General features: G+C 43.6%; 2 protein-coding genes across 5 annotated transcripts in view; one reads left to right on the plus strand and one right to left on the minus strand.

The window, feature by feature from the left end:
- The window catches only part of LOC139768413 (uncharacterized), a 370,378-nt gene that overhangs the window by 123,531 nt on the left and 227,189 nt on the right, over nt 1-19,658 (plus strand). The window lies entirely within an intron of this gene.
- Nucleotides 1-19,658, minus strand: part of LOC139768408 (synaptogenesis protein syg-1) — a 268,779-nt gene that overhangs the window by 49,194 nt on the left and 199,927 nt on the right. For all 4 annotated transcript variants that reach the window (XM_071698554.1, XM_071698556.1, XM_071698555.1 and 1 more), the window contains one exon: nt 1,457-1,665. In XM_071698554.1, the coding sequence (XP_071554655.1) occupies nt 1,457-1,665 (209 nt within the window). The remainder of the gene's footprint in view (nt 1-1,456; nt 1,666-19,658) is intronic.

A 19,658-nucleotide genomic window follows, 5' to 3' on the forward strand; every position in this document is an offset into this window, starting at 1 on the left:
TAACGAAGTCCTTTTCCTAGAAAAGTGCGCTTTGCACGGAGAAGTGCCCTTTGCCGAAAGAAATGTCCAATTCCGAGGTGGACGTCGCTTTTGTAAAATCTCGTGTCCTTTCTTTCCAGGATACATTAAGTTTCTCAAAGTGTATAGTCGACACTTTAAACGGAGATCAAACGTTCTTTGTAACATAAATGGTGTTGCGTCAACGACTACAAGAAAGGACTATAAAAGAAAAGTGAATTGTAATATAAAGGAGGCGCTACAATATCTTTTTTTACAGAGACTCTCTCACGCTCTTTCTCTCTCTTTTACACAGTAGAAAAATAGGCTTCTTCAATATTCCAACAAAACAATTCTCTTTCTAAATATTACACTGTATTACACCTAATAAGAGTCACGGGATGAATCGTCGATTATTCTGTGAACGGAGATAAAATGGTAAAAACGCGTTACCCGATACCATCTTCATAATTAAAATAATTCAGTAGAAATTACTCTTTCAGAAGCGTCGGATAAGAAATATGCAGAGCAACACGATGTCGGAAAACTGACTTCGCTAGATGAAACTTGTATATATTATAACGCTCGTTAATTGCACGGAGAAAACGCATTGAAACTTAATTCTCGAGTCTGGTATAATAATAGTTGTTTTAGCATATATGAGAAGTTAAGAAATACGAATGATATAGCACGAAAAAGGCGAGGCAACGAGGCAACGAGGATTGCATGCTCAACTATCCTAACTATGTGAAACTGACTAACGGAATTTGCTTGCACATTGTTTTCCACTGAGTATGAATTTTCACAAGTGGTGGCATAATAGAATTGTATCGAAGTTCTGTTCCGACGATCGATAAATTATAACTTCGTTGACAATAACGAGAGCATCATTTTAATATTCTTCAATAATCGCGATATGAAGTTATTCATTATTAGCTACACAAATCTACTTTAAAATATTAAACGAAATTACATTAATACGTGAAATGCAATTTATTCGTGCGATCATTCGCATTAATCGATTCACGTCGAGCTATCTAAAATATTGACACGGTGTTCTGCGCATGACGGTTGAATCAATGACATGCTGGCGTAAAAGTGAACATTGAAACGCGATAAAAGTTTTGATGATCGTTACAAAATAAGTGACGAGAGAGAACGTAATATAAATTATGTTAAAATAATTAGAATGAGATATTTTTTTAATCACACAGAAAACCAGATTAATCTTAATTAGAAGGTAAATTTGATCTTTATGATTATTCGTAAATATATTTATTTTTTCGTGCTCCTTATTTTATTGCTTATCAATCTTACTTCATGCTCATTAAACTTTGAAAGAAAATTCAGAAGTAGAAAAGAATAACATATTAATGCTCTGCACCATTTACATTTTTTAACATAAAAAATTTTGGATTTATATTTTGATATAATATATGCTATTAAACAAGATACGAACCTATCACCGTCAACTGGATTCTGGAGTTTCTAGTCGGACTTGTAGTAAAGTCCACTCGGCACCTGAATTCGCCTTCGTCCTGCTCCTGTACGTGGTTAACGCTCAAAGTTGCTGGTTCCGTTGTTGTCCTGAATAACGCCCGATCGCTGAGATAGTCTTTATCCTGCCAATGCAACGGTTTTTCCGAGTGCTTGCCGCGCAGATCATAACTGAAACAGATATTTCCTTTACTTACTTTACATTCCTTATTTGTCACAGGTGTGAGAATCTGACAAAAAATGTGACAGTATAGATCTGATATTGCAAATTGACGTTGATGCAGATACATGCTTCTAACCAGGTATTCTAAGAGATTATGTCATCTTGATTATAAACAAGAATAAGATGTGTGCGATATACCCAAGTGGTCTGATCAATTTTTTAAATTAAAATCTCTAAATTAATCAGATTGCACACATTATAATAAAATATCAAATTGTATCAATGCCATATTTTCTGAGGATAGATTCTTACGATAATCGTATTTTCAAAAGAGACTGAAAGATTTTAACTCGAAACTTAAATCTGCGATATTGTTATAAGAACATTTTATTCGAATATTTCGGTTGCAAACTTGGTTAAACATTTCTTTCGCATTTCTATTATAGGATTAAGACAAAATTTTGCCGAGAGTCCGGTAATCTAGAGAAAGCGCGTAGTGTTTGCAGTGCAATCTCGTATATAAACGAAAATCGCTTCACGAATAACGTGTGCTCGGGCATGACTGCGCCATATGTCGCTTTATGTTTTTTGCTATTCCGCGCCGGAGAGTAGCGTGGATCACGATGGAAAATAAAGTGAAACAAATGCAAAACTTCAGAACTAATATTGCGACAGGAAGAGAATTTCGTTAACTCTCCATTTTTTAATGCACTGAACGCCTCGCGCATATTTGATGTAGACGACGAAGTTGGATAATAAAGGACACGTACGACATAGTAGAGAAGAGCATAATTTCACTAATTAATTTAATACGATATGAGTCCGCTTTTGTGAGAGATAAATTTCACATTTAAAATTATTATATAAATTATATTATATTATTCCTGTCACGCTGAATAATATCAGTAACAAATTTATTTCAAATATTTTTTTTAGGCTACGATCTTATAATTTCATGACAAAGTTAATTACGCGATAAATTATTGAATAAGATTATTATACATTTTTTAAAACATTGTCGGACTATAGTATATTTGAACGTTCCCCAAATTTTTAATTTCCTATTTTCAGAAATAAATGAATGAAATTAATTTTACGTTCGTTTTGTCATCGATGATGCATAAAACGACACAATAAAAATCATGAATCGTGTACGCTCGAGGTGTTAATTAAGAATGTATCGACCAGCTGGTCGTTCTCCACACTCGGACGGATCGGTTTTACAAGGGAGCTGCGCTTGCAGCCGTCTCGACGCTTCACCGCAGATCGTCCCGCAGTGCGATCCACCCACGCATACCTCGCCCCCGAGACATCGGGTGAGCATCGAATTTGCGGAAATACCACGAGTGCCTCGTCTGGTACCAGATTCGGCCGCGCGTAGAGTTGGAATGGATGACGGAGGACCAAAATGGGGAGGGGGACGAGCAGAGGAGGATGGTCGCGAAGGGATGAGCGGCGCGGTTAGGGCGTCGTGGGCGGGGGTGGGTGCCGCCGGGTGTACATTCCTCCGGTGTATTACCAGAGAGCCGGTACAACCCGCCAGCTGGCAAAGCGTATACCCGCCGCGCGATCGCATGCTCTCCATATGCTGGACCGAACAACAACAACCCTTCTTCCCCCTGGCCTGCAGTGCCGCCGCCGCGCCGGTACTACGCGGCGCGCATTCCCCCGCTAGTTGCATCAGAGAGCACGTATGCGACGTAACACGTGTATGCGCGCGTTTACACACGCTCGCTCTCGGCGAGCGGAGAAGCGGCGGATGAAAGTTAACCGAAACGGGAAAGTTGGCGCTACGCAATGGCGCGAGCCCGGCGAGATATAGAGCGAGAAACCACCCTCCCGTACATGATCGCGGGCAACGCCGGGGTCGAGGGTTCCAAACAACCGTCTGCTGGGGATAGACCAGCCGAAAACGATTACTTATACAGCTCGGTGCGCCGCCGTTGCCTGCAAATTGCACCGCACGTAGCACGTCGTTCGAAAGTTACGGAGCGTAGTAAGGGCGTGCAAGCGGACCAAGGGATAGCGTATATTACTCTTTGAATTTGTCAAGAGTACTTACATACACGGCAACGGTTTTAAGGATATTGAATGCGCGTTGTGAGCGGGACTTTTCGATGTCCACCCTTCGCATCTCTGTTTAATTCAAGTAACATGTTTATATCTCACAAGAAGTTGAATGACAAACGATTATGTGAATATAATAATATATTATATATGTATAAATGTATTATTATAAATATTATATAAATTGTATGAGAAAGTAATTATGAAAATATTTCTTGCATGAAAAAAATCGAGAAGTTAATGTTAATTAATAAACAATAATTATTATAATTAATAGCATTTTTTTATTTACATATTCGTAAGGTTAAATGCTTGACTACCAGATACTGCAACGCATTGCGATGTCGTGTTAACGGCGTTGTATATGATACAGCGAGGTATAACAGATTAGTGGTCGGACGTCCGTATCGGGACGTGGTTATGCCTGTCACAAGCCAGGGCGACCAATTATAGCGCAACATCTCGTCCTCTCCATCTGAATGTACTATGTAACGTTTCCAGTTGCGCATGTACACCGCGATTGTGCAAGAAAGTTGGCCGGGAGTTTGAGATCAATCCTGCGTATAAGCAAAATACAGCTAGAATTGTGGGAATTGGTAGTAAAGGGACAAACCGCGTTTAGGCGAAATACATTTCGCGCTGCTAAATACTTTCTTCTCTATATCTATCAGAACAATGATAAATCACCCCCTTCGATCACACTTGAAAACGAGATCTCGTGCACCTTCGCAATTTGAATCTTCGTGCTTAAAAATGAGATCGCGTTGCAGCTCTGTCAACCATCGGATATATAGCCGTACGGTATACTTTGTACACTTCGGAATGTGAAATCAGTATATTAATAGAGGAGACACGATAGCCGCATAGCGTGTGATTATAGTATACGGTGAAAAGAAACAAGCGTACGACACCGACGAACGTTTACCGGCATGTCACGCACGGTCGTTTACCCGTATAATAATTTATGTTGGATTTATGCTTGTACTTCACGTCCTATATTTCTACTTTAAATTTTAAATACGATTTTTAAAATAGAAATTTAATTTTTAAGTTTTATATTATTTTTATTATTTAAAAAATTGCAAATATATTAAAAATCTTGAAACTAATAGGCATAATCAGCTTATTATAAGAAAGTGTTTGATAAAAGGTACCGCGACAACTTTTTTCCAGAAGATTTTCCATTTCGAATCCGAGTTAACAGCAGCGCGCAGCGTCGCCTTTTCCCGAGAATCATGTACGGTTCTTTGTAAACTGTAAATTCTAATTTTCAAGATGTCCGAAAGTTTTACAGTGCAGACGCACCATCGGCTTCGCGTGAAGTTTAAGCATCGCCGGGAAGCGTTACAAAAATGCGCGACTATTTAATGCGTATAAATTTATTATAGCGCGCAGCAAGAAGTTCCGACGGCGGAAAGTGGAGTCTGTTTGTGCGCGGCATTTCCGAAACTACCTTGAAAGTTTTGAGCTGACGTAGGAGGTGGAAGGCAGTTTGCAATGGTAACGGTGTTGGACCGGGCCGAGCCCCGTAGCTGCAGCTCTGCGGCGTTTCGTCGTAAATTCCTACAAATGCTGTAACAGGTCGGCGCGCTACGACGCCCCGATGCTCGTTCGTCGTTATTACGGCGCTGTACGTCGTTATGAATTTTATGATTCTGCGTTATAAGTAATGCCGGAATTTATAATCCCGCGCTTTGAAAAGAGACACCGCTGCCTTCGCGAAATTCACCAACACGCAATCGTTGGACAGTTGAAAATTATACAGCAAACTGCTAACGAAAAGATCGCGCGTACTCGTGCCATTCAACATTATTAATGAGAAGCTTCGTCCATTTGAACCGCCGAACTTCTGCGGCCTTACAAAACGAAATAAAGAGCACGTGTTTTTTAATTCGCAGATATATTTTCAATTCATGCGCTGTATATCGTCAGAAAATTAAAATAATATTCATTAAAATTTATCTTTAATTAAATAAAAAATATTGAATTTGTTTCTACGTAATTTATAACATGATATTCATAGTATAGGTTATAGATGTTTTTTATCGCTTATATGAGATATAAAAATAAATATTGGAAAATTCATCATCTTTGTTTAGTAAGATTACAGCAAAAATAATTGATACTTTAAAAAGACTCACTTAGCTCCGTTATCACATTTTTACACCAAGGAAAATATTCGTCGATAATGTATCGTGTAGGGAAGCTAAAATATCCATTGAATAAGGCAACGTAATCCGTCCTTGTTCGAAATTACATCCCTCCCACGTAAATCGTATTATTAGCCAACAGTACATACATATATATATCCTGGTATGCCGCGATCCAGCAAGGACAGTTCCGTCAAAGCCGCTTGATCCCATCCGGGGGTATTAAACGGAAATCGTCGACAGATGCGTCCGGCCGGTTAGGTCGCAGACTCGCGCGCGGATTAATAACCGAAGATCCCCCGAGTTAATTAGCGCTCCGGCTTAATACGAAATGCCACCACGGCACGTGTCGCGATAACTCGCGGCCCTGGGGCCGCCGGCATTTGCGACCGGTCGGAAGTCCGGTTTCTCTCTCCCCCCCCCCCCTCTCTCTCTTCCTCTCATTTCTCTTTCCGCATGGGCTTGTGGCGTGCGCACCGATTCTGCACGCGTTGCACCGCATGGACATTGGACGTGACGATCGTGCATTCCTAGTGCGTGGCTGGCCAGTGCATAAAGGACGTGGCGGGCTGCTGTCCGTTGTACCCGTACACCGGAAGCCAATCCGATAGAATGCGCAGACAATGAGGAGGGCTTCTCTGGCGGAGGAAGCTGGCTGGCATCGCGCCGTCGGCTTCGACGCGTCCCATTGATTGGTACGCGCACGTACAGCCGGCTCCCTTTGTGCCCTACCTTACCCCTTGCGCAAGGTGCATTCACCTTGGCCATATTACGGTTTAATTGAAGTTGATGCCGGCCGCGTATAAAGGCCTGGACGATATATCGCGCCCGGGGATCTTGGGAAATGTAATTCGCGAGATTAAAGTGGAACGTAGGTCAAAGGGGATGTTAATCATTTTTAGTGCCGAACCTCCCGATGTCCCAAATTGTCCCACTCTTTTCGTATGCTCGAACCAATCGCGCGCGTATCGAGCGGAGATTTTGCGCATGCATGCAAGGAAACACGACTTCCGGAATTATTTTGTATGTGTGTGTAATGGATAAAACATCTTGGGGGTCGCGTGTACTAAGACATTACGTGTATAATAATATATAAACTTTTTTAATATTACAAGCAATAATTAAATTTTGAACTATCGGCCGATATTTCTATTTTTATAAAATGACGCCTGCCTAAATCTTGCACATTTTTATTATTTATACAGGATTGTCGCGATAACGGTTATCGATATGAAAAGTCTTTACTAACTATTGAATACCACATCGTTCAATATATCGAAAATCCGATTAAATCGAAAAGGTCAATGAATTAAATTTAATCGAAATAGTCGAAAATACGATTGTCTTTTCGATTATTTCGAATAATTCGATTTTGGAAACTGAATGGTTTTCTAGCCAGTCATCAATCGAGTAATGCCAGTTCTAAAAACAAATTCGGTAGAGCGCGAATAAATCCGTAACGAAGCGCCCATTTAAATTTTCATTAAGAACACGTTGCGCCTGCAAATTTATCACATTCCTGCTATTAATTCTTATGTTATACAACGTCAGTGGCAGACGATTCTTCCACAAATAAAGCTGGTAAGTTTAAAAATTCTCAGCAATATACAACGGTAACATAATTAAACGGGAAACAATTCGAGCGTACGCGCCCTTCTATTTCACGCAAAATGCATGGCTTGAAAAATTGGCAAATTCCTCCGCGCGAAATTATTTCCTCCACGGCTTGAAGCTTAGATCTCATTAGTTTTCATTTAAATCCGCTGTACGCTCGGCCACGAGCCACGAGATGTGCCGGTCTCGCTCGCGAGCGGAGCGGCCGTTCCAGCGGCCCGGAGTCATTATTCTCGGACGTCCCTTCGGCGAGCTCGTAAAAATTGATCCTTATCGCGAGAGCCGCGCTTCACCGCGGTGCTACCGGATATTCAATTAAAGCGGGTCGCTCAAACGCCCGTACGCGTAGATATACGGCGCGCTTGGATGTGCAGTCTATCCTGCCCCAGCGCTTCGCATCGCAACGCGCCGCATGCACGCATGCCGCCGCACACAACTTGCGTCTCTTATCGATTTCAGTGATATCGGCAGCGCGCTCGCCCCGCTCGCCGGTCTATGGCAATTTCCGCGTTCTCGTATCCATTTGAATAGCTAGGATAACTTCGGGAGCTAACGTCGACGGAGAGAGTACATTACTCGTGCGGGCGGGTGCGCGCGCGCGCGCGCGATCGGTATTCTGGCACTCTCTCGGCCGAACTACTTCCGATCGGGAGGGTGGGCACGAACGGGCGGGCTGGTCGAGGGGTGGGCCTTGGAATTCATCGACTGCCGAGGCGCGTTAAGCGTATCGCTTCCGTTCATCTGGAAACAGCTTCGATATAAATCGAGGCCATTTCTGCCGAAATGAACTCGTTGCGCTCTGAATTCCGTACATATTTCTCGCACGTCTCCTTCGGAGATTCATATTTTTGCGAAATCGCTCGATTAGGTACGTGTCCCGCCGCCCTCCGCAACGCAAGTAGGAAGCATTGCGGATTATCACGCGTCAAAAACTAGTTTTGCGGGGGCAATCCATTGCGAAAGCGAGATAACACCGGCGCGATTCCGAGAAAAATGGTGTAATTCCAGAATAAAATTTTTTCCTTTGTTATGATATATGGATATTATCTATATTTGCAAGAAAATGTATATCTAATTTATTGCAATGTCAAATAAAAATCAAGCTAAATCAATAAGTTACGAATTGTGCCATTTTTCGCTGAATCATTATATAATACGTAAATGAATAAATTTACAAGGAAAATATATTGGATTTGATGTGCAAAGTTAAATAGAAAGCAATCAAGTTTACACAAATCAGTAAATTATAAAATATATCACTTTTTTTTTCATTAAAATATTGTTAGAGAATATTCTCTAATAATATTTAAATTCAAGAAAATACATATATATTTGATTTAATGCATAACCAAATTTACGCAATCAATAAATTACGAATTATGTTACTTTTCATGTTACATATAAAGAGAGAAAAAAGAAAAAAGAGAAAGAGAGAGGTGTTTATAACGAAGAAAAGCTTTATCGTAAAAAATTTTTTGAAAGGTATGAGAATCAAGTAGAGGCACACTAAAATCTATCAGACATGCAAGCGTGCTATAACCATAATCGCGAGAGGGGCACTACTTGTGATGCTAATCTGAAAAGGGCAAAAACATAAAGACTGCTTTTAGACATATTGACATTTAAGTATGTTGCATGCCGCGCACGTGATCTGGTATTAACGACGCTGCACTGAATTTTAATTGCTTCGATAGTTGGTCAGATTAAGCGTTTCGATTTTTCTCATGATTTCCGCGCGAAACGAGGGACAGACGTTTGATCGTACTCGGGCTGTGGCAACGGCACTGCTTGGCGAACGTCGAGAAATTTCAATTAAACCGGTATTGGATGCCACTGTTGCCTTCGATCAAGAAACTCCTATCGACTATCCATTGAGTGTCTCTGACCAATCGCACCTGCTATGTGAGCATTTAAGTCAAGCCGCGCTCCAAGGAACACGACGGATTCGACAAGTTTTTGACGAGGAAAGGATTAAGGTTCGTCGCTCGCTCGGCACGCTCATTATTTACGCACAAACAGCTAAAGTCCAGATTTCTCTCAACATAATTTTCTCGTTACTCACGCAGTGCAATGTCTATCGTCGGAACGAAGTGAGATTAGGAGACAGCGTATAAACTATGTAACACGACGGTCTCTCTTCAGGACAATTTCGAGCATTCGTGTGTTGTCGGAGTGCCATGTAGTGGCGTCAGGAATTTTGCAGGCGTCGCCGTTAGCGGCAGCAACAGCCGCCAACCATTACCATCGTCGTGTCACCAGCGCAGCGGCAGCAGTAACAGCCAGCAGCAGCGCCAGTAGCGGGAACGTCACTTCTATCTTCTCTCCTTCGGGCAACTACGGCGAGCGAGTCGGGGGAGCAATTTGCATATTCATTAAACACCCGCGGAGCCTACATATAAGTAACCACTCGCTTCGCACCCGTTCGTCTCACACCGAGCACACTTTTGCATCGCCCGCGGATGTTTTCGTACGGAGGATGGAGAACGCGTAACGTCCGACGAGCGTGGAGAGCGAGTTGAGTAACGGTGGCAAGGGCCAAAGGGTTGTCGTCGCCGATAAGAACACCGACCGTCTAGTACCAAGCGCGTCTGTCGTTAACGAGCGAAATTTAAGACGTATTTGCATTCGGACTGCTGCCACTTGGCGCAAGTTGATAACGACTCGATCCGCCGTTGCTAGCCCAGGCATCGCTAGACCGTTTTGGGCAAGTAATGTATGTTCGCAGCAGTGTACTTGCGCTTAGGATGGCGCGGTAAGAACGTTTCTATCTCCTATGGCCTGACGTTGCAAGCGGCTCCACGCCTTTCGAACGAACGCTCACCTCTGTTCGTAATTAATTCGAGAGTTGCTGTACGTATCGCGTTCTCTTCGGCGGCGGCCGGAAGTAAGTTTGAAAGTGAAGCGAAAGAGCGGGGCGTGCCAAATGGAGAACGTGGTACTGAGGTGGCAGGGGATGGCACAGGGCGCAAGGACGAGAAAGCACGAGATAAAAAGCGAAGAAGGGAGATAGAGGGAGAAGGAGGGAGGGAGGGAAGGAGAGAGAGAGAGAGAGAGAGAGAGAGAGAGAGAGAGAGAGAGAGAGAGAGAGAGAGAGAAAAGGGCGAGGAAAGAAGGGGAGATGAGAGAGAGGAGTCGGCTTTCTAGCCGTAAGACTTCTACCACGATGGCAGTCGGCGAGCACCAGCGCCGAATTATGCATTTTCTTGTCGTCCCGTCGAATAAGAGCCAACTGAATATTAATGCCACCGGTGTAATAGTTTGTAAACTAGGTCTCCGGCTGTTAGGGGGATCGTCGTTCGCGTCGTTAGTGCGCATAAATGTGCGCCCGTGGGCGCTGTCGTCCACGGAATACGACATTGCGGCGAATGACTGATATCATCAAGCTCCCAGGAATACCAGAAAGATGAATACTTAGATAAATAAACAAAAGAATTCTCAAACATTAAGCTCTCTAAAATTCTTAGTAAATTGTGATAACAATTCCAATAAAGATAACTGAAGTAAAAGTTATGAAAAAAGAAGATAGAAATTTGCTCTGTCTAACAATATTATTTTAATGTTGCTAACAAATTTAATAATAAAGTGATACTATCATCAACATATTAGCGATAATCAATAATATAATCATAAGAACAATAGCAAAAATTATAGGAGATATAGTCGTTGTTTTATCGATTTCTTTAAATTAACCTCGATATAGCATCTCTCTGATAAACTTTAAAAATGAGAGATATATCTGGTAACAGATAAACAGATTTCTAGCAGATGAATGCAAATAGATAAGGGAATTAAAATGTCAAGACCGTTTATACCATTCGCATACAGATTCATGAGACAATCGATTTCTGCATCTCTATTACTTTTTTCGATATCAAGAAATTTCTATCAAAATATGCGCAAAAGTTAAAACCGTCAAAAAACTTTGCTGAAATGCCATGTCAAATCCAAGTAAATTGAAAAATAAATTGAAAAGACCATTAAATGCATTATCTTTTCCGATATATGTCGAATGCTTCGACAGGTAACTCGACGTAAATAATGCCGATGCACGGTTCGAGCTGTCGCGGCATTGTTACGATAATTTCGACAAACTCAAGTGGCACGAGACACTTTTCCCGTCGCGTAATGCATGGCTGCAATCGCGAGAGACTGGATCTCCGCGGTATTACGGTTCATAAGATAATAAGAGCATCCGTTCGATATGCGGGAACGATCACGACGGCCATAAGTACTCGCTGATAACGCTCAACCATGTTTTCGATCATGAGCAACTACGGCCTGTCATTTGCAATCCCATTTCCTACGCTTCCGCATTATCTATCTATTATGTCTTCCCGCCGCCTCTTCTTCGTCTTTCCGCCAGGTTCCCGGCGCTCTCTCTCTCTCTCTCTCATGTTTCGTTCCTGCCGGCAGTCGAACAACCCATACAGCATACAGCGCGACGCCCATTATTCATACCTATTTTTGCATCGCCACTTTCCATCTTGCAAATAACTCTCCACTTTCCGACGACGCATCCACGCCTTTCTTTCTCGGTTTCTTTCGTTTCTACTCACGTTCGAAAAAAGCCTGGTTATTGTCCGATAAAAAAAAGAAGCTAGAAAAATAATCGCAATGCGACCATTCGAAATAATGCAACGATGTTCGCGAAAAAAAGGACTTTAAAATTTAAATTAATATTTCATATTAAAATGCGTCACCCCAATATTTGCTCGGTAATTATAAAAACATCAAAAGCTTCAATATATATAGCTATATTGTAGGAAAGTTACGTGTACGTTTTATGAAACAAGATGTATTTTATTAATATCGCGCACATATACCTTAAAATCTCGAGTTGAGTAACGCGAATTGCCGAGGCGAATTCACTCGCGTGTTTTTAGGGCACGCTCTCTATATCGCACGAGAGATGGACTTTACGGTAAAATTGGTGTTTGTAGTTAGTGCCGTTACCATACCATGCTGCATAATAATAATAGCGCATTTGCGTGGTTCGTATTGTGCTTTCGGACAGGTATTATTACATCTATGTTCTCTACGAGTGGCCGACGTTATTACGTTACTATAACATAAAAGAGAGTCCTTGTTTCGCCCGAGTTACGCGTATGACAAATGATTTGTTTTACATGTCGCGTATATTTATTTACATGTAATTAATGCACTGCACGCGGTTGACTCGGATACTTTACATCGACCATTTGCTCTTTATTCTCCATTATTTAACTTTGGACAAATCACTACCGTGTCATGCTAAATTATCTGATATGATAGAATATTTCTTTTTTTTTGTGTCATATACGTCATGATACATATTTTTTTCGCATGCCAGCCCTCTCGTTTGATACAATATATTTGTAAAATGTGCCAGGGATTCTCTTTTTAATTTTACTCCGTTATAATAAATGGCCAATATGTAACGCAAAAATATATCCTATATTTCGAAGAAGAATACGTGAATAATATGTGATAATTGATGAAAAATATTTTTTTTTATCAAGAGCATCATAGTTATTAACATCAATCCACTGATGCAAGTTTATATTTTTTTTCTATGACAAATGGAACACCTTATTTGCTGCATTGTAACAAAAAAACTCCAACTTCCTCCTAAAACTCTTCCATCGATTAGCCTTCCCTGACAAATGTGGAAGATAATGTCGTGGAGAAGTATGCAGGTGTGCGGGGTCAAACTTTTACGAGTAGTTTGGGACGTCAGTCATGTTTTCGTGGTCGAAACAGGACCTTTTCATGCGGCGCGGAAACCACAGGGGCAGGCCGCTCTTCGCTGCGCGTCGTAAACGACTGGAAACTTTCGAATTATTGCGCACATACCGCGTATACATGTTTCTTCGGAGCTTTCGGCAAGCTCGTCGGCGAATGCACACGTCTGTGTGCACACGGTCGTTATGCCCATACAGAGGGACGAGTACCGTCGGGAGAAGGATTTCCACCTATCGTCGCGCGCCATCCCACATTGTCCTCGAGGACGATCGTTAAGCCGCCACTCTCTGGCCACATTAACACGTCGACTTCGGTCCTGTCATCAACCCGCGGAGTTGATACGTCCCCGAACTCGTCCTCGCCGCGGAGAACACTCATAATCCTCAACAACGAGCGGTGGAACCGTGATTAACTCTTCATTGCTGTCTGCAGACTCGGTTTGTAGACTCGAATTACCTCGCTGTCCCTGTCTTCATCGCTCATTTTCAAATAGTAATCATGTAATGCATATACCATTAGTCAAGACTGCACGAAAATCGATAATTTTCGAAACCTCAAGCAGAGAGTAATATATCTCTATTTAAAAAGGCCTCTACTTAATCTACTTTAATCTACTTAACTTCTCTCACGCGTTAGAAAGATATTAGTAATCTGGTCATTAACCATATTAACTAGCAATGAAGTTGATATCTCGCGGATTGAGAAACACTAGTGAGATTACAAAGAAAGCTCCGATTACTTGTGCCGATAATGTCGGACAGATTAAACAGATTTCTGCTTACATTATTGATAAATATTATTCCCTATGTGTTTAAATATTAGATCACTAGTTGGTAAAATATCTCTTTGTTATTCTTTTGACATTATTTTTCCAACTCGATCGTTATTGACGTTCAATCATAATAATTATTTTCATTAATTATTGACACATAATTAATCCATTATCTAGCACGTATTGTTAGTAGACGCAAAAGGCACTTGTGAAAACACTGAGTATCTCTTTCTCCCGTGATTGATTGTAATTCCCTATTTGATTGATATAAACATGAAATGGCATTTGATCCGCTGGGGGCTCGAAAAATCGAGGTAGTTTCAATCATGCAATATATTTCCGCTGGAAAATACGCGCTTCAGTTTCGGATCAATCCGTTTCCCCGGGAATATGACCGGCGTATTCAAAATAATCGGTTTGCGCGACTTTAATTCATACTAATAGCGAATCCGCGTTGTAGCTCAAGCCCGTTATATCGTCGACCGTTGGTTGCGTCCGCGAGGCGTTTACCTCGCGGCGTTTACCTGTTGCCGGAAAATGCGCGTGTTTGGTTAATCGCCGCGGAAATTAGCCCGAAATATCCCGAAGCAACAGCTGCTGGGAATGAGGCATAAAGGTGCGATTATTCGTTGCTGTGACCAACAGCCGCGTAGTTATGATTCCGGGGGCTAGCGTCTTCGCCAAGTTCGCGATTACTCCGAAACCAAGGAAGCGAGGAAGTGCGAGAAGGAATACGGGGAGGGTAGGATGATGTAGCCCTTTTGATCGCGGTCGGTATACTGAGCCTTTAATTTCGAATGCGAATGGAAGGGGACAACCCGGAAACTTCCTCTCTCTCCCTCTCTTCTCTCTGTTACTCTACCTTTCGCCATCCACTCGACCGCCTCTACCCATTTACACGCCTAATACGATGGCTGGTAATTAACTCACGAATTACGAGACCGTGACGCTGGAACTTCCGCGGTTCCAAGTCGACTCCAAGGGCCGCCGGTTTATAACTACGAGGAAAGGAAAAAGATGGTAAGGAGGGATGAGGAACACTTTAAAGTCCACAGAGCGTTTCGGACAAATGGTATATAGAAGGGAGACGTTGGTACCGATAAACGATCCGAAAGTGAATTGTCGATTATACGCGCGCCGGAGAAATTAGTTGTTCCATTCCAAGACGTTTAGAGTCTTTTGTTACAAATTGCACCATATAGCGCAGATGTACCCGAGAGGGGTGCTACAAACTTTGACAACGCGTTCCTTCGTCTCATCTCGCTCGAATTCGCATGAAGATGACGACGAAAACGAAACGTTAAATCGATTCCGTGTCGAATTTCCTTCTACTCACGAAGAAAATGACACATGATTGGCAACGCGTCCCTTTCAACGCGGTTGCCACCGAAAATCCGATGATGCGTGATAATCGCGAATAGCAGATATTAAACCACTCTTCCTTCGTATTATAGCCACTATGAGAAATTTCTTCTTATGCGGGATATCGCCCTCTTTCCAAAATTTCACGACAGGGCGTTATCTCGGGAAACTATTCTCGAAGAGAAATACTTTGGAGTCAGTCGAGCTGAAGGGTAACTCAAGTGTTTTTTTTTATGCTCATATCAACCGTTTATGGGAATCTCGTGTCTGAATCGAGAGCAGCACCTGCCGCGCGATTAAATTTTTTTTTTACCAGAATACTTTACCAGGACCTTGTCTTTATGTGAGATGGGAAGTGGTGACCGAAACAATTGAAAATTCTTGAGCCTTCAACGAAGTCGGTCGCAAAAGGGTTGTAACAATTAATTATGTAGGTTGCAGCAGTAGATTAATATCGATTTCTTTTCAATTTTTGTGCAGTTTGCGCGCACGGCGTATTTCCGCGTACAATTACGATTTAAAGAGGACCAACGAGGGTAATGCCGGTTGCGGTGACGGTGCAGGTGCAGGCAATGGATGGCGAAGGGGGTGGTGCGAGACAGGGGTGAAGAAGCTAGTCGTAACAAACAAGGCATAGAGACAAGAGCATTGTCCCTCGGCTATATGCAACTAACCCACGGTATAATATACTCCTTCCCCATTTCCCTCTGGGTGTCGCGTGACAGCGGGGAGGGGGTATACCTACCACCTTGCGCTCTCGCAACCATGCTACAGATCCAGGCGCCGTTACCTTCTATTATACCGTTCCTATACCGGGTAGCGTCGCTGCGAAACAACCGACTAAATGAAGACACATTGCTTTCATTATGAGCTACCTAGTATACGACTCCACCAACGCAGCCACCACCGCGGCTGACATCGCAGCCAACCCTTCCCGTCCCCTCAGACCTACGATTATCTTTAGGAATGAGCTAGCCAGCAGATACACAAACTCCTCTTGTTAGGATAGTATCCCGCAGGGTGTTCCAGAACCGTCGCATAAATCTTCAACGACAGACCCTTGATTTGACGACGAAAATTCGAACACCCAAGTGTCGAGGTTGCGATAATGCTCGCGCGACAGGCGAACAACTTCAGTCAATTGATGAGTCAAATCAAGTCGCAAAATTTACAATATAATTAGTATTTAACGACACTGATACGTGATAAAAGCTCAAATAATTATCTAGCATCAAAATAAGTATCAAGCAGTGAGATTTACGTGATACACATACACATACAACATCTCCATCACGAAACAATTTTCATTGCAAAATTGCTGGAATCGCCTGGACGCTACACGTGATGTTTCAGATTCCTTGCGTTCTCTTGCTTCTATACAGATAACGGAATAATGCGACCATTGGTAGAGCCTAACCCGAGACAGTGTATATATAATGACTAAAAAAAGTACGCGCAAAAAGTACACATCGAAACCACGACAAAATCGCGAGCTGTCAGGAACAACGGACGCCTTCGTAGACCTCGCTTTCCCATCCCTCGCGGGACGCGATTTCTTGCTTTCGTCGTTATCGGCAACCACCCCCTGTTGGCTCGCGTCCGCGGGCGCAGCAGTGATTCGTCAAGTATAAACACGCGGGGCGTCCGTTGTCCGCGTCCCGCGAGAAAGCAATTTATTAAGACACAAAAACGGGTCTTTAAGAACGGCGGCAGCGTAGAGGCCCTCTACTAGAGGGCAACACGAAGAGGGGGGATACTGGAACGTCGCGTCGCCACCAAAAGACATTTGTCTTATTCAAATGGCAACGAGTGGAAGAAGTTGAGGAAGAAACGCGGAATACGAGCGGGCGCTTGAAGGAGATTGTAGGTAGAATGTGAAACATCGTAACGCCCGCATTCTCTCGCTGCTCATCCCCCGTCCATCCCCCTTTCGTTCCCTCGCGCAATACCCTCCGAGCCTCCAGGTACCACCGTCCCACCCTTCCCTGCCCCTCTGTCGTCGTCTCGTCGTCCTCTCGGCATACTCGTCGCTTACAAGCTCACCGCTGGGACCGACTCTGCAGTTTCCACTGTTTTTCACGTAATTAGAAGCCGGATAATTTATTTAACAACGCTCGGCGCGCGGTCGTGGAACTTTTATTGTTTCGTGACTCCCGGCGGGGCCGACGGACGGGGGTCGAGAACGCAAGAAAACTAGATTGCGACGTGGATGCCATCGTGCCGCTCGACGGTGTTTCGCGTGCACACCCGTCCTCGGGGGCGGCGGGGACGCTGCTGGTTCGTAGTCAACCTGGAAATGATTACGAGGGATATAGCGAGTTGGATTACGCTCGCGTAAAATGTTGCATGGGTATAATGCGTGTAGTTTTTTCCTCTTTCCTTTAGAGAGGTGGTCACCAGCTGTTAAATCGACCAGTTTCGTGTCATAACAGTCCTTTACATATCTCAAAGCCGAAACGTTTCGCTCTGTGACAGCTTTTTTTTTTAACTTCAGGAGCAAGACATGTGTTGCGCGACATTGTTCGTCAACGCGACCTACGGATTAGAGTCCCCGCCGAAGATAACCGCCAATGTTTCACTTTTTGCACCTCTGTGCGGCCGTATCCGGGCCATAAAGCGCGCGTGTCCATGTGCCGATCCGAACAGTGGGCTTAACGTTGACAACGTCGCGTCGTTACGCTCTTCTCAACCCGAGTGTTTCAGCGCGCTCGTTAACCGAGCGTGAAAATACACGACGTCGGTCCGCCGGTGACGAGGCAACTCTCGCGCCGCCGCGCCGGCCCGCAATTTTTATTGTTTTTTTTTTCTTTCTCTTTTTTTCTCTCTCTTTTTCCCCGCGACGAAGTTCCGATTTCCCGGCTAGAGGGTCGGCCTTTATAAATATGCATGTCAACGTAACGCAGGCGGATACGACGGCGTCGTCAGGCCGGTCGGCCCGGTCATTAGGCCTGCGTGGCATCGGCCGGAAGTGCGGACTAGGATGCGAACGTCGGTAATAATAATTTATCACGCGGATTATCTCCGAAGACGTACACGCGCGAATATCGTTTATTCTCGCGGTCCTGGAATCCCAAGCGCATCCGAGATGACCGCGACACGTCGCAATTCTTGGTCCCGCGATTCCATTCCTCCGGATGCGTTTCTCTTGGCGTTCTCTCTCCTTTCTCCCTCCAAGTTCACCCAGTTTCGGTCTGGTTTCGGATTACGTTACGCTTCCACATGTATAAGCATAAGCGTAACGACTACACCCCGTTGTTCCAATGTCATAACTCCATTATGCCAAATGACCGCCGCGTTTTATCTCGCGAGCGGCGATTACATATTTCGCCTCTGTGTAAATCGAGCGGACGGTGGAAGGGGGGGAGAGAGGGGACGTCGAGTATAACTATAACCGTGACTTTTGCGAAAACCGTAATTGCGCTCGGCCGGTGCTACGCGATAGCGCGACCTCCGCCGTCCCGTAATTATCCGGAAAGCAAACAGGCGAGCGGCAGATATGCCGTACTACGCTCTAACTTCCATCGTTCCAGCCGTTCTTGCGCTACACTTTTTGCGCGGACTTTGCTTTGATCACTTACGTACGTTCTCTCCAATTTGTGGTACTTTTTCCGAGTGTCCATGAGAGAAGGGTCCTCCCTTCTCTCTCCCCCCCCCCTCCTCGATGCGCGTGATGCACGTCACGTCATCGTCGCAAAGCTGGAACGAATAATCGCGTTACGTGCCACGTTCGGCGGTATCAATGTAATGCGAAGCGTCGTAAAATTACCGCCCGCCACCTTCGTGAATCGACGATATTTCACAAGGAATTCTTCTACCGGAGATTTTTTAACCATTACGCGCGGAGCATTTTATCAAAGGCCTTCAATGGTAAATTCAATCAAAATCCGTCGAACCGAAGCGACGGCTTCCGTGCGTGTACAGACGGCTAGACGGACAGACTGGTAGTTCGTAGACGGACAAGCATGGCCGAGCTAATAGCAGTTACGAGAGTAGCCCGGGCCCCGTGCAGCGTAACTGAAAAAACGTGATGAGACTACCAAATGACGTTAGAGGAGGAGTTAGACTCCCGGAGTTACATTTGGAAATATCGACAGGGCAGTTTCGCCGAGAGTTTCGAGAGTCCGAGAGTTTGAGAGTTTAATTAAACGATTTTGTCAGCGATGGCACAACAGATGTATCGAAAAAAAAGAGAGACGTATATCGCCACCGTAATATGCCACTGTCTTATTCATTATTTATATTTACAGACTTTATTATTTTCATTCCATTACTTTATGCCAGAGTCTTGGTTATACTTTGTAAAACTTTACTTTCT

The sequence above is a fragment of the Temnothorax nylanderi genome, unplaced genomic scaffold, assembly GCF_030848795.1.
Source record: "Temnothorax nylanderi isolate EJ_2023f unplaced genomic scaffold, tnyl_v1.0 TNYL_tig0016_pilon, whole genome shotgun sequence".
NCBI classification, from domain to species: domain Eukaryota; kingdom Metazoa; phylum Arthropoda; class Insecta; order Hymenoptera; family Formicidae; genus Temnothorax; species Temnothorax nylanderi.